The 15,071-nt window shown below is 36.7% G+C and overlaps 1 protein-coding gene across 1 annotated transcript; it reads left to right on the plus strand.

Moving 5' to 3' along the window:
- The first annotated feature begins 13,302 nt into the window (after positions 1-13,302).
- On the plus strand, positions 13,303-14,426 carry LOC131402147 (centromere-associated protein E-like). The gene is made up of 2 exons (XM_058537048.1): positions 13,303-13,450; positions 14,094-14,426. Exons 1-2 carry the CDS (start codon positions 13,328-13,330, stop codon positions 14,424-14,426), a joined length of 456 nt encoding a protein of 151 aa, XP_058393031.1. The 5' UTR covers positions 13,303-13,327.
- Positions 14,427-15,071: the final 645 nt, after the last annotated feature.

The following is a 15,071-nucleotide window of genomic DNA, read 5'->3' on the forward strand; positions in this document are numbered from 1 at the left end:
CATTTTTTCATTTGCCTATTTGCCATCTGTATATCTTCTTTGGAGAAGTGTCTGTTCATTTCCTCTGCCCATTTTCTGATCGGGTTGTTTGTTTTTTGTTGTTCAATGGTGTGAGTTCCCCATATATTACGAAGATTAACCACTTGTCAGATATATGTTTTGCAAATATTTTCTCCCAGCTGGTGGGTTGTCTAATCATTTTGATCCTGGTTTCATTTGTCTTGTAGAAGCTTTTTAATCTGATGAAGTCTTCCTTGCCTAATTTTTCTTTAGTTTCCCTAGTCCGATTAGACATGGCATTCAAAATGATTCCTTTCTGACCAATGTCAAATAGTTTATTGCCTATATTTTCTTCTATGAGTTTTATAGTTTCAGGTCTCACCTTCAGGTCTTTGATCCATTTTGAGTTAATTTTTGTGAATGGTGATAGCAGATGGTCCACTTTCATTCTTTTCACGTGGCTGTCCACTTTTCCCAGCACCATTTATTGAAGAAATTTTCCTTTCTCTATTATATGTTCTTTGCTCCTTTGTTGAAGATTAGCTGTCCGTATATGTGTGGCTTTATTTCTGGGCTTTCAATTGTGTTCCATTGATCTATGTGTCTGTTTTTGCACCAGTACCATGCTGTTTTGATTACTATGGCTTTGTAGTATGTTTTGAAGTCAGAGATTGTGATGCCTCCAGCTTTGTTCTTTTTTCTTAGGATTGCTTTAGCTATTGGGGGTCTTTTGTTGCCTCATATGAATTTTAGTATTCTTTGTACTATTTCCGTGAAGAATGTCATTGGGATTCTGATTGGGATTCTGATGAATTTGTAGATTGCATTAGGTTATATAGACTTTTTAACCATGTTTATTCTTCGAATCCATGTGCATAGGGTCTCTTTCCATTTCCTTATGTCGTTATCGATTTCTTTCAGTAATGTCTTGTGGTTTTCATTGTATAGGTCTTTCACTGCATAGTAAGATTTATTCCTGGATATTTTATTCTTTTTGAATCAATTGTAAAATTGTATTATCTTTTTGAGCGCTCTTTCTGTTAGTTTGTTATTAGCATACAGAAGTGTAACTGATTTTTGCAGGTTGATTTTGTACCCTGCGACTTTGCTGTAGTTGATTATTTGTAATAGTTTTCCAATGGATTCTTCAGGGTTTTCTGTATATAAGATCATGTCATCTGCAAATAGTGAGAGTTTCACTTCTTCGTTGCTTATTTGGATTCCTTTTATCCCTTTGTCTTTTCTAATTGCTCTCGCCAAAACCTCCAGTACTATGTTGAATAAGAGTGGTGAGAGTGGGCAGCCTTGTCTTGTTTCTGTTCTCAGAGGAATGGCTTTCAGACATTCCCCATTGAGTATGATGCTGGCTGTGTGTTTGTCACAAATCGCCTTTATTATGTTGAGGCACTTTCCTTCTATACACATTTTGTGGAGAGTTTTTAGCATAAATGGATGTGGGATCTTGTCAAATGCCTTATCTGGGTCTATTGAGATGACCATGTGGTTTTTGTTCTTTGTTTCGTTGATGTGGTGTATTAAGTTGGTACCAACCCTGCATTCCTGGTATGAATCCCACTTGATCATGGTGTATAATCTTTTTAATGTATTGCTGTATTCAGTTTGCTGATATTTTATTGATGATTTTTGTACCTATGTTCATCAGTGATATTGGCCTATAATTTTCCTTCTTTGTATTGTCTTTGCCTCGCTTTGGTGTCATGGTGATGGCTTCACAGAATGCGTTAAGAAGTGTTCCATCTTCCTCTATCTTTTGGAATAGTTTGAGAAAGATGGGTATTAAATCTTCTTTGAATGTTTGGAAAAATTCACTGGAGAAGCTATCTGGTCCTGGACTTTTATTTTTTGGGAGGTTTTCGATTACTATTTCAATCTCTTTACTTGCGATGCATCTATTCAGATTGTCTATTTCCTCATGGTTCAGTTGTGGGATGTTGTGTGAGTCTAAGAATTTATCCATTTCTTCTCAATTGTCCAATTTGTTGGCATATAGTTTTTCATAGTATTCTCTTATAATCCTTTGTATTTCCATGGTATCTGTTGTAATTTTGCCTCTTTCATTTCTAATTTTATTTATTTGAACCTTTTCTTTCTTTTTCTTAGTAAGTCTGGCTAAGGATTTGTCAATTTTATTGATCTTCTCAAAGAAGCAACTCTTTGTTTCATTAATCCTTTCTACTGTATTTTTAGTCTCAATGTCATTTGTTTCTGTTCTAATTTTTATTATTTCTCTCCTTCTGCTGACTTTGGGCTTTGCTTGTTTTACTTTTTCTAGTTCTGTTAGGAGTAATTCAAGGTTGCTGATTTAGGCTTTTTAGTGTTTGTTGAGGTGGGCTTGTAGTGCTATGAATTTCCCTCTCAGGAACGCTTTTGCTGCATCCCATGTGAGTTGGTATGGCATATTTTCATTTGTGTTTGTTTCTAGGTATTGTTTGATTTCTCTTGATTTCATCAATGATCCATTGGTTGTTCAGTAGCATGTTGTTTAATCTCTACATCTTTGTCACTTTCCTAGTTGTTTTCTTATAGTTTATTTCCAGTTTCATATCATTATGGTCTGAAAAGATACTTGTTATTATTTTAATTTTTCTTAAATTTATTGAGGCTTGCCTTGTTTCCCAGCATAAGGTCTATCCTTCAGAGTGTTCTGTGCACGCTTGAGAAGAATGTGTAGTCAGTTGTTTTTGGGTGAAGTGCTCTTTATATGTCTACTAAGTGCATTTCATCCAGTTTTTCATTTAAGTCAACTGTTTCCTTATTGACATTTTGTCTGGATGATCTATCCACTGATGTAAGTGGGTATTAAGATCCCCTACTATTATCGTGTTGTTGTTAATATCTCCTTTATGTTTGTTAATAGTTGCTTTATGTACTTTGGTGCTCCTATGTTGGGTGCATATATACTTATAATTGATATATCTTCCTGGCAGAGGGTCCCTTTTATCATTATATAGTGGCCCTCTTTGTCTCTCTGAACCTGTTTTATCTTGAAGTCTACTTTGTCTGATATGAGTATGGCAACACCTGCTTTTTTTTCTTTGCCATTAGCTTGGAGTATTGTCTTCCATCCTTTCCCTCTGGGCCTCTGTTTGTCTTTAGAGCTGAGATGTTTTCTGGAGGCAGAATATTGTTGGATCTTGCTTTTCAAACCATCCTGCCACTCTGTGTCTTTTGATTTGAGAGTTCAATCCATTTACATTTAGGGTAATTATTGAAATATGAGGGCTTAATGTTGCATTTTTATTGCTTATTTTCTGGTTCTTTTGAATTTCCTTTGTTTCTTGCCCCGTGTGTTTTGGACTGCCAATTCAGTTTGATAGTTCTGTCTTATGACATTTTTTGTTTTCTCTTTATTATCATATGTGATTTTGTTCTGATTATTTGTTTAGTGGTTACCTTGAGATTTGTATAAAAAATCTTGTGAATGAGATAGTCCATTATCTGATGGCCTCTTATTTCCTTAGACTAAGTCCATTTGATCTGTTTCCTCTTCCCATTCTAAGTTATTCTTGTCACAAATTATTCCATCTTGTAGTGTGGATGTGTGTTTAAAGTGATGAGGTTACATTTCTTTGTGGTGTTATCCTTCCTTTGATCTTTCATTGTGGTATTTAAGTGGTTGCTAACCTATTCTGATAAAGATCTACTGTTTTTTCTGATTTTGTCTACCTATTTTTCTCCTTGCTCCAAGCTCTGTGTTCCCTTTTTCTTCTTTTATTCAGGCATGAGGGCCTTCTTGAGCATTTCTTGCAGTGGGTGTCTCATGGCCGTGAACTCCCTTAGTTTTTGTTTATCTGGGAAAATTATTATTTCTCCACCATCTTTGAAGGGTATTTTCACTGGATAGAGTATTCTTGGCTGAAAGATATTGTCTTTTAGGATTTTGAATATATCATTCCAGTCTCTCCTAGCCAGTAAAGCTTCTGTTTAGAAATCTGCTGAGAGCCTGATGGGAATTCCTCTGTACGTTAATTTTTGTTTTGGTCTAGCTGCCCTTAATATTGTTTCTTTGTCATTAACTTTTGCCAGCTATACTACTATATGCCTTGGAGAGGGCATTTGCCTGTTGACATATTTAGGAGACATATTGGCTTCACTTACTGGTATTTCCTGCTCTTTCCCCAGATTTGGGAAGTTCTCAGCTATTATTTCCTTGAATAATCTCTCTGTTCCTTTTTCCGTCTCTTCTCCCTCAGGAATGCCTATAATTCTTATGTTACATTTTCTAATTGAGTAGGCTATTTCTTGGAGACTTTCTTCATTTCTTATTAGTCTTAGTTCTCTCTCCTCCTCCATCTGGAGCATATCTGTATTACTATCCTCGATAATGCTAATTCTTTCCTCCGTATTGTCAGCTCTGTTCTTTAAAGATCTCAGACTCTCCTTTATGTCCTCCGTTGTGTTCTTCATCTCTATCAATACAGATTGGTTTTTCTTTATGATTTCAATCTCTTTTGTGAAGAAACACCTTATCTTGTTGAATTGCTTTTCTGTGTTTTCATGTATTTCGTTGAGCTTTTTTATGATAGGTATTTTGAATTCTCTGTCATTTAGGTTATGAATTTCTGTGCCTTCAGGGTTGATTTCTGGGTGCTTGTCATTTTCCTTCTGGTATGGCGATTTAATGTACTTTTGCAACGTGGTTGCTGTATTCACCGTGTTTTTCCTCACCCTGGAAATATCTGGTTGCATTTTCCCCCTCCTGCCACTCGGTAAGGGTCAAGGGCTATGTAATCTGAGCGCCCTGTGCTCCGCGGCTGCTGGTGCTCCCTGGCTGCCTGCGCTGTGGCTGCTCTGACTGATCAGTGGAGCTGCAGCATCGGGCATGTGGTTGGGAAGGGTTCTCTCTTTTGTGCTCCCAGTCCCTGGGGGGGCTTCTCACTCGCCCCTCATTATCTTCTCTCTTGGGGTTCTCAAATGTTGATACACCCCTGCAGCAGTTCTGAGTCCTCTGTGTGGGAGTTTCCCACTGGCTGAGAGAGCTTGACGGGCTACAGTTTCCCTGCAGAAGGTAGCCACACCCCCCTTTGTGAGCCTCACAGACCAGAGTCACCGATCTGATGGGGGGGGATTTCTCCTTACCTCTCCCTACCTCCTTGGGGGGCCCCAGCATGTCCACTCTCAGATATGCAGCAGTGTGGGACTCTCCAATGTCCCTTTGTGCTGTGTGAGTGACCCTTCTTGGTCTGTGACTGTCTCTTTTATTGTATCCTATCGGAGAAAGAGTTCACTCTGCCATGATGCTGATGTCACTCCCCTTTTGCCCATTTTTAAATTGGTTTTTTTTTTAGAGTTCTACATTTATCCCTAAGTGCTTTATTTATTTATTTTTTACAATTTTAAATGGGATTTTTTTTTTTTTCCTGAGCAAGATTCTCCCTGAGCTGACATCTGTTGCCCATTCTACTTTTTATGCTTGAGGAAGATTAACCCTGAGATAACATCTACGCCAATCGTCCTTTATGTTTTTGGATGCGGGACACCCCCACAGCATAGTTGGTGAGCGGATTAGTTGTGCGCCTTGGATATGAGCCCATCAACCCGGGCCACAAAAGCAGAGCACACAGAACTTTAACCACTCAGCCATCGGGCCAGGCCCTAAATTGGGTTTTTTGTCTTTTGTTGTTGAGTTGTAGAATTTCTTTATACAGTCTGGATATTAACCCTTTATCAGTTGTATGACTTGCAAATCTTTCCACCCATTCCATAGCTTGCCTTTTTACTCTGTTGATTGTGTCCTTTGATGCACATAAGTTTTTAATTTTTATATAGTCCACTTATCTATTTTGGTTTTTGTTGCCTTGCTTTTGGTTTCATATCCAAGAAATCATTGACAAGACACGTGTGACGATGTTTTCCTCTCATGTTTTCTTCTAAGAGTCTTATAGTTTTAGTTCTTATGATTAGGCTTTTGATCCATTTTCAGTTAATTTTTTATATGATGTAAAGTAAGGGCCCAACTTCATTCTTCTGTGTGACATAGCCAGTTTGTCCAACACCATTTGTTGAAGAGACTGTCCTTTCCTATTGAGTGGGCTTGACATCCTTGTGAAAGATTATTTGACCATATATGCAAAAGTTTATTTCGGAGCTCTATATTCTATTTCATTGGCCTGTATGTCTGTCTTTATGCCAGTACTGCACTGTTTTGATTAATACAGCTTTGTCGTAAGTTTTTAAATCAAGAAGTTTTAGGCCTCAGCTCTGTTCTTTTTCAAGATTGTCTTGGCTGTTTGGAGCCCCTTGAGATTCCATGTGGATTTCAGGGTGGATTCTTCTATCTCTGCAAACACTGTTAGGATTTTATAAGAATTGCATTAAATTTGGAGATCACTTTGGGTGGTGTTGACATCTTTACAATACAAAGTCTTCCTATCCATGAACATAGATGTCTTTCTGTGTATTTGTTGCTGCTTTAATTTATTTCAGATACATTTTGTAGTTTTCATTGTACACGTCTTTGCCTTCTTGGATAATTTTATTCCTTTATATTTTATTATTTTTGGTGCTATTGTAAATGGATTGTTTTCTCAATTTCCTTTTTAATTGTTTATTGTTAATGTATAGAAATATAACTGAATTTTGTACAGTCATGTAAATTTTTAAAGTAGACATTATATACAGATGGAAACGTCTCCAGGACGCACTGTTAAATAAAAGCAAATGCATACTACAGAATAATTCAGTGAGATCCAACTTATGTAAATAAACTTATATATACATTTATATACTATTCCTGTATATAATGATCTTCTTTTTTTCCCCATTTACCCTGGGGTACATTATTCTTTCCTTGGAAAAGGAGCTTTCTCCTCCTCTATGCCTATGCTTCAGTCATTTTCTCCTAGGAAGCATTTTCACTTGCTTTGTATTTTGTGTTCTCAGCTTATCTATAATTTAGGTCAACCATGGGCCAAAGACACTTAACCTTGGTTTAAAATTTATAATTTCCACTTTTATGAGGGGAATGTTTCTTTAAATAGACTTTTGAAAATAAGATATAACAATCAGTAGCTGCTTTTAAACAAATGTAAAATGCAGGCACAGGGCCCCCTGAGAAAGGGCAGTAGAGGAGGAGTGAGGGGAAAGGAGAGTTACACTCACTGTGACGAGCCGATCTGTGGTATTATGTTCATGCTGGAATCATCTGTGTTGATAAAAGGGTCTGACTGGGCATTCTCTGGGGCCATTTTGTTCATCCAGGTTTCTGAAATCTGGGATGAGAGGCCGCGATCAGCTTGGTCTTGTGATATGTTCATGCTGGAATCACCCATGTGGATAAAGAAGTGGGTCTGGGCATTTCCGTCGTCCCTCTGTTTTTCATGGCACCAGAGGGCTGCACTAATAGGTCTATCATGAATCCACTTCGAGTGCCCGTTTTCAGTCCAGCTTGATGTGTCTCTCTCTGCAAGTGAGATTCTCTAGTGTATCTCAACAGAAATTTCAAACTTTGTGATTAGTTGTCTTATTCTCATATAAAGAACACAATTTTTTTTCTTTAATGATTAGAGCTATTAGATTTGCTCATAACCTTGGTAGCTGAAATACTTTCTAGGCTGAGTTCAGTTTTGAACTTTGTCTCACTCTGCTTTGTTTCTGTGTATATTCCGATATATAGGAATAAAGATGCAAGATTCTGAATTATAGTATCTGACAGACTAGTCCCCAAGATTGTGTGTTACAAATGTTAATTTCTCATGTACTTAGTAGTTAGCTCTGTGCTCATCTTTGTCAGAAACTCATGCCTATTGTCAACAGTAAGGGGGTAGGTAAGTAAAATATGTTTTGTCCATATCCAGTCTAGAGAATCGAGCAGCTACTAAAAATTATAATTTGAAGATGATGTAACAGCTTGGGAAAATGCATATCATCTAATCTAAGTGGAAAAGTGAACCTAAAAAAGGATGTTATGTATAAATAAATGAATCATAATTGCAATGTAAAAAAAAAATTAATGGAAAAAAATCTGGAAGGAAGTATTCCAGAATTCTAATAGTGATTGTGTGAAGTTAGTGTCATTGGATTATTTTTCTTCTTTTTCTTTTTTTTTTCTAATGAAAATATAGATTATTATAACAACTTTTTCAAACATCTGTGGCCAACATGGAGCTGAGTATTTTTACTGGGGTAGTGTAGGATTATATGGTGATACCGTAATTTCATACCTATGCTTGTAATGTCAGTTTTGTCTCATTTTACCAAGCAGTCCACGTATTCTGTTACCTCTGCTTCAGCCTTATTTATGGATAAATGAGTTGACATGAGGTGCTTTTCTTAAGCAGTGTGTGGAAAGTGCAAATTAAGAAAACATGTATTATGCTATGATATGAAATATGTTTCTAATAAAACTCTTTTGCCTTCTTATATAACATAAAACTCTGAAAATAAAGATTTGTTGGGAGTAGGGAAGAGGTTACAATTTCCAGCTTTTGAAGGAAAGAAAGAGGGGGAGAGTTTAAGGTGGCTCACTCCTTCACAAAGTCAGGTTAACCTGTCAGACGTGAAGGTGAGTGTGGGTCATCTGTAGCTGTCCAGGTAGCTCTTCTCAGTACACAGGCACAAGAGCACAAACTCTGGAGCCAGAGCACTGGGCTCACAGCATGACTCTACGTCTCTGAGTGACTGTGGGCAAATGACCTGTCCTCTCTCGGATTCAGTCTCCTCACCTGTCAAATGGAGATAATAATAGTACCTACCTCATAAGGTTATAGTGAAGATTAAATGTATCAATATATGAAAATAGTGCCTGGTACATAATAAGTAATATGTGTTGGCTATTTTGTTATTATTAAAACTAAGAAATTCTTCTCTATTGTATTTATATATGAGATGGTTGACATAGATAGAAAGCAGAATTTGGAAGCCAAAAAAACCCAAGTGTTGATTGCAGATGTTGATAATGAGCTGATTGAACAACAGAGAATGATATTTTCTTTGATACAGGAGAAAAAAAAGCTGCGACAAATGTTAGAGTGTGTTACCGCAGAAAAGGAGCAACTGAAGACTGACCTGAGGGAGAGTACTGACAGGGTGAGTTCAGCACCGGGTACTTGGTAGTGTGTTTTTATCTTTGTGTCTCCGGTTTTTACAACTTTATTGAGGTATCGTTTACACGCAATAAATGTATCTGCTGCAAGTGTCCAGTCTGATGACTTTTGACAAATGTGTCCCCTTGTGTACTGTCCACCCCAGTCAAGATACAGAACACTTCCACCCACAAGAAGTTCCCTCACACATCCACTTGTCAATCCTCACCTCACCCTCTGCCCCGTAGAGTCACTATCCTGATGTTTCTCCACCTCAGATCACCATGTCTCTTCTAGATCTTCACACAAATAGAACCACACAGCATGTGCTCTTCTGTGTCTCACTTCTTTCTACATGTCTTTTTATTGCTGGGTACTATTCCATGGTATGAATGGGCCACAGTTTGCTTAGTTTTTCTCCTATTGTTGGAAATTTGAGTCATTGACGCTATTTGACTCTTGAATAAAGCTGCTGTAAACATTCTTATACTAATCTTTTTGTGAACGTATGTTTTTTATTTCTCTAGGGTAAGTATCTGAATGGAATAGCTGTGTCATAGGGACATGTATATTTAACTTGATGAGAGTTTACTAGACTCAATTCCAAAGTAGTTGTACCAGTTTAATTCTCATCAGCAAATTAAGAGAATTCTGATGGCTCCACATCCTCACTAAAGCTTCATATTATTGGTGTTTTTAATTCTAACCATTTCTATTGGGTGTAACCTCATTGTTTTAAATTGCCTTTCCCCAATGACTAAAGATATTGGGCATCATTCATGTGCTTATTGTGTATCTTTCTATAAACTCTCTGTTCTCTCAGTGATGTGTTGTGTAGATTTCAGTGTACGGATCTTGTACGTATTTTGTTAATTTGTTCCTAAATGTTTCTCTTGTATTTATGCTGTTGTAGTTTTCTCTAATTTCATGTTTGCTTGTTGTTAATATTTGCCAGTATCTTCAAACCTACTTTAGGCTTTATTTTTATATTTAGGGGCAATATATTGTGTAATAGATAGAAATTAATATTTTGAAAAGTTTGCTGTGGATCACGGTAGAACCTGACCTTTTGTGTAATTTTTCATGTTTCTTGGGATTGTCTGTTTGCTCAAAATATCTGAATGTAAATAAGAATACAGACAAAGGTCATATTCTCTTCTCAGTCTCTGGATTGTAATGTTTTTTGGTCTTGATACTGGAGAATGTCACTTTTTAAAGATAATAAGTAAGATTAGCCCAAGTCGTGCTAGCAAAGGACAGTTGCTATTTCGAGCTTGCTCAAAATCAATGCCCCAAAACAAGCCATCCCAGTGTATGAAAAGCCCATAATTAGAGTCTCATCATCAGTTGATGAAAGTGTAGAGATGGTCTCTTTTGGCTTAGGGGTAGAAAACAAGCAAACCTCTCATGATAGAATGTTAGATCCAGTTCTAATTCTCATGCTGCGAATGTACATTGAGCAATAAAGAAACAACATAAGAAAGCAGATTCTTGGCATTTACATGATTAAAATAAAGACTTATGTTCTTTTTCAATAGGTCTTTTCCAATATACTTTGCCATGATTCCTCCATTTTCAGGCTGAGGTAAATGCTGATTTTTATCTGATTTCTTAAATGTAACCTAGTATTTATTTTAATGTCAACTTTAAAAAACTGAAAACCAGGAAGAATTAAGAATTCTTGGAGGTGAGCTTAAAAAACAACAAGAGATAGTTGTACAAGAAAAGAACCATACCATAAAGAAAGAGGAAGTGCTTTATAGGACCTGTGAGAAACTGGCAGAAGCTGAAGAAAAGCTAAAGGAAAAGGTGAATTTTTAAAGTTACCTTCCTGGCCATATTTCCTGACTAAACTTTTTTTGGTAATAATTTTTTATCCCAGTAGACCTAAATTTCAGAAATAGAATATGCCTCCCAGATGGTCAGATCTCACTGCTAATGTTTTGGACAGTTTCAGCTCACACGAAGATGTTGCTGTTGTCCTTTGTGAGGATTACATTATCCTGGAGTCTTGAGATGAGAGTGGGGCCTTGGTTCATCTAAACTACTCATGATATATTCACTCATCAGATATTTATTGAGCAATGCCATGGGCCAGGCTCTGCTCTGGGTGCTTGAGATACATTAGTCAATAAAACAAAGCCCCTGCCCTTATAGACCTGTATTAGGCATTCTCTAAAATGTAAGATTTGTCACTATTGCCATCCCTTAGATGTTTACAATTTCCTGAATCATTTCCTTAATGGAAGTAAGGTGCTGTCATAGTATATTTGCATAAGAGCTAAGACTCTTGTAACAATTGTACTGCTCCAGTAATTCTAAAAGGCACCCACTGAGAACTTTCTATTTCTTCTAAGAACAGTACCACTTGCATTATAAATAATACATTGCTGTTTCCATTGTGCTTCTGTTGAATGATGCTTTCTTAACATGTGTTCTCGTAATTCTCATCCCTTTGACTATAACCTAACTGAATTTACTGAAACCTCCTGTCTATTTCATTCTCCTCCTAAAGAAGTAAAATCAATAGCCTTATGTAAAAGTTAATGCTTCAATGTTTGTGTGGGCCACCCCCTAAAGACCTTGTTGGAAGTAAAAATAAATTATCCAAAAAGATTTGAAGAGATGAGGAATTACAGTTTGACAGCTACATCTGTATATTTAGTCAGTTTCTTTTTAAATTTTTCTCATATTCACTTTGCCTCCTTGATTTACCTAGTGACTCTATGCTAGTTTCTTAGGACTTCTGTGTCAAATTACCATAAATTCGGTGGCTTAAAAACAGCAGAAATTTATTCTGCCACATTTCTGGATCCTGGAAGTCAAAAACCAAGATGTCGGAAGACCATGCTGCCTCCGAAGGCTCTAGAGAAGGGTCCTTCTTGGCCTCTTGTTATCCTTGGCTCCCAGCTATCCTCGGTATTCCTTGGCTTGTAGCTGCATCACTCCCATCTCTGTCTCCATCTTCACATGATCTTCTCTGTGTCTCTCCGTGTCCTTTCCTATCTCTTATAAGGACACTCTCATTGGATTTAGGGCCCACCCTAGTCCAGTTAGAAGAGCCTCTCATTCCTTAACTAATTACATCTGCAAAAACCCTATTTCCAAATAAGATCACATTCGGTTGTTATCTGAGTAACTGACAGTTTGAATCGGGTCGTTTGTGTAAAGAAACAGTATATGAATTAGCCTAAAATTGAAGACAAGCAAAGATTTGTCTTTACTTGCCTTAATTAATTTAGAAACTATTATTTAGCTTTCTATCAATATCTGTCTATATCATAATTTATTGTATGATTATCTCAAGATCCAAGAACTTCAGGAGAAAGAACATCAACTTCTTAAGGCAAAAAATGATCTCAGGGAAAATGCGCATCAAACAGAGCAATTTAGGAAGCAATTAGAGGTCCAGAATTCAACCCTGGAAAGTATAGAAGCAGAGAAGTTCAGGTTGACTCAGAAATATCTTGAAAACCTTGAAGAAATAAAACTTGTTACTAAGGAAAGAGATGGCCTCAGAAGAGTGGAGGAAACCCTCAAAATGGAGCGAGACCAGCTCAGTGAAAGCCTGAGAGAGCTGAAAGCTAAAGTAAGTTACACTCATTCCCCACCCTAGTGAGGAGACATGGGGTTTTCTGACAGTAGTGAGCCTTCTTTGAAATGAGGGGTACTATTAGTGTGCGTGAACTGATATAACTTTTAGGCACATAGTTTGGTATTCTTGAAAATTTTAAATTCTGCAACCATTATTTCCTTTATAGACTTTATCCTATATGTACACTTAATCAATTGTTAAGATAAATATATATTTATGTTTATACACACATACAGAAATACACACCACAAGGTTGTTCATTGTAGCAATTTGTACTAAAAAATGGGAAACAATCTAAATGTACATCAGAAGGAAACTGGGTAAACACAAGCACTATGTCAGAATACTATGCAGCACATAATAAAACCATGGAATAGATTTGCACGTCCTAATATGGAAGCCCAAAATAACCCTTAGGGGGAAAAGCAAGCTATAGAATAGTACGTATGTAATATGTTTGCCTTTGGGAATTAGGAGTTGGTTGTGGGGAGGTAGGGACGGGGGGATAAGTTTGTAATTTTCTAACAACAAAGATGTAGATTAAGAAGTAATAGTTTTATTATTTATACTAAGAAAATATATCATTTTCATTAAGAAAATACTAGTTAAAATTAAGATATATCACTGTTTTTAAAATTCTCTAATGATTAAGAATCTGGAAAAACAAGAGGAACTAAGAATTGCTCACATGCATCTTAAAGAGCACCAGGAAATTATTGATCAACTCAGAGGGATTGTTTCTGAGAAGACAGATGAAATATCAAATATGCAGATGGATTTAGAAAATTCAAATGCTAAATTACAAGAAAAGGTATTGGGGGAAGGGAGGCTTATTTGATTGGATATCTGACTTATTTGTGCCTAAAATCCTTTGGGGATGTAAAACAGTTTAGCCACATTGGAAAACAGCTTGGCCATGTTTACTCACACTGAACGTATACCAGCCTGTGGCCCAGCATATACGAGTATGTACCTAAGAGAAAAGAATGCATACTTCCACATAAAGATATGTACAAGAATGTTCATATCAGCTCTAATCATAATAGTGAAAAACTGAAAACAACTCAAATGCCTATCAACAGGAGAACGGATACATACATTGTGATTTGTAAGTTCAAAAACAGGCAAACTCATCTAGGATGATCAAGGTCAGAATAGTGGTTGGCTGGAGTAAGGGGGCACCCAGGAACCTCATGGGGTGCTAGAAATATTCTGTATTTTAATCTGGGCTGTAATTACATAGACGTATACGTATGTCAGGAATAATTGAGCTATACACTTGAGGTTAGTGTGCTTATGTATATTATACCTCAAAAGAAAGTAAATTCTGTTGGAATTATGCAGAATATTGAGTCACATGGAAGCCTATTGTTTTAATCAATTTAGAAACTATTCTTGATACTTCCCTTAAAAACCATCTGTATCCTAACATGTTATTTTATGATGATCTTAAGATCCAAGAACTTAAGACAAATGAACATCAACTTTTTAAGTTAAAAGAAGATGTCAGTGAGACACAGAAAAAAATGTCTGAAATAGAGAAATTGAAGAAACAATTCAAGACCCAAAGTTTAACTCTGGATAAAATGGAAATGGAGAACTCAGAGCTGGCTCAGAAACTTCATGAAAACCTTGAAGAAATGAAATCTGTAATGAAAGAAAGAGATAGTCTAAGAGTAGTAGAAGAGAATCTCAAACTGGAGAGAGACCAACTCAAGGCAAACCTACAAGAAACCATAGTTAGAGTGAGTTATGCTCTTTCTTCCTATCCAGTGAACATGTTTTAAATACAAGAAGCCTCCTTCTCTTTTAAATCAATGGTACTGTTGGTGAAAATGTAAGTTATAACCTTTTAGGGAGACAGTTTGACAATATCTTATTAAAAATGTTTCAGCATATACATTTGTTAAGGCACTTACACTTTAGCAACTTATCCTACCAATATATTCACACATTTGGGCAGAAATACAGCAGCATTCTCTGCAATACTGTTTATGGTGAACAGACTCTAGAAGCAATCCAAGTGTCTGCCATAAGGCACTGGCTAAGTGGGCCCACAAACATATATACTATCACTTATTTCATCCCATGGGGCTCTGCGTACCTATATTGCAGCCCTATGTCACCACCTTGAATTCTAATCACTGCCTGTTGTCTCCTCTACACACCTGTGAACTCTACGACATCAGAGAACAAGATGTATTTACTCATTGAAGGAAGCTGTACCGTAAGCACATTGCATACCACGAAAATGCTTACTTCTTAAATCAAACACAACCTTTCTGAGCTCCTGCTCTGTGCCAAGAACAGCACCAGACACTGCAAAAATAAGGATTTGTTCAATGTGATCTAAACGTAGCTTTAAAGAAGCTGAAAAGTAAGGACTTACAATACCATGTGTTAGAATCCATGCGAGAGATTTAAGTTAGGTT

Source organism: Diceros bicornis (assembly GCF_020826845.1).
Source record: "Diceros bicornis minor isolate mBicDic1 chromosome 30 unlocalized genomic scaffold, mDicBic1.mat.cur SUPER_30_unloc_3, whole genome shotgun sequence".
In the NCBI taxonomy this organism is placed as follows: domain Eukaryota; kingdom Metazoa; phylum Chordata; class Mammalia; order Perissodactyla; family Rhinocerotidae; genus Diceros; species Diceros bicornis.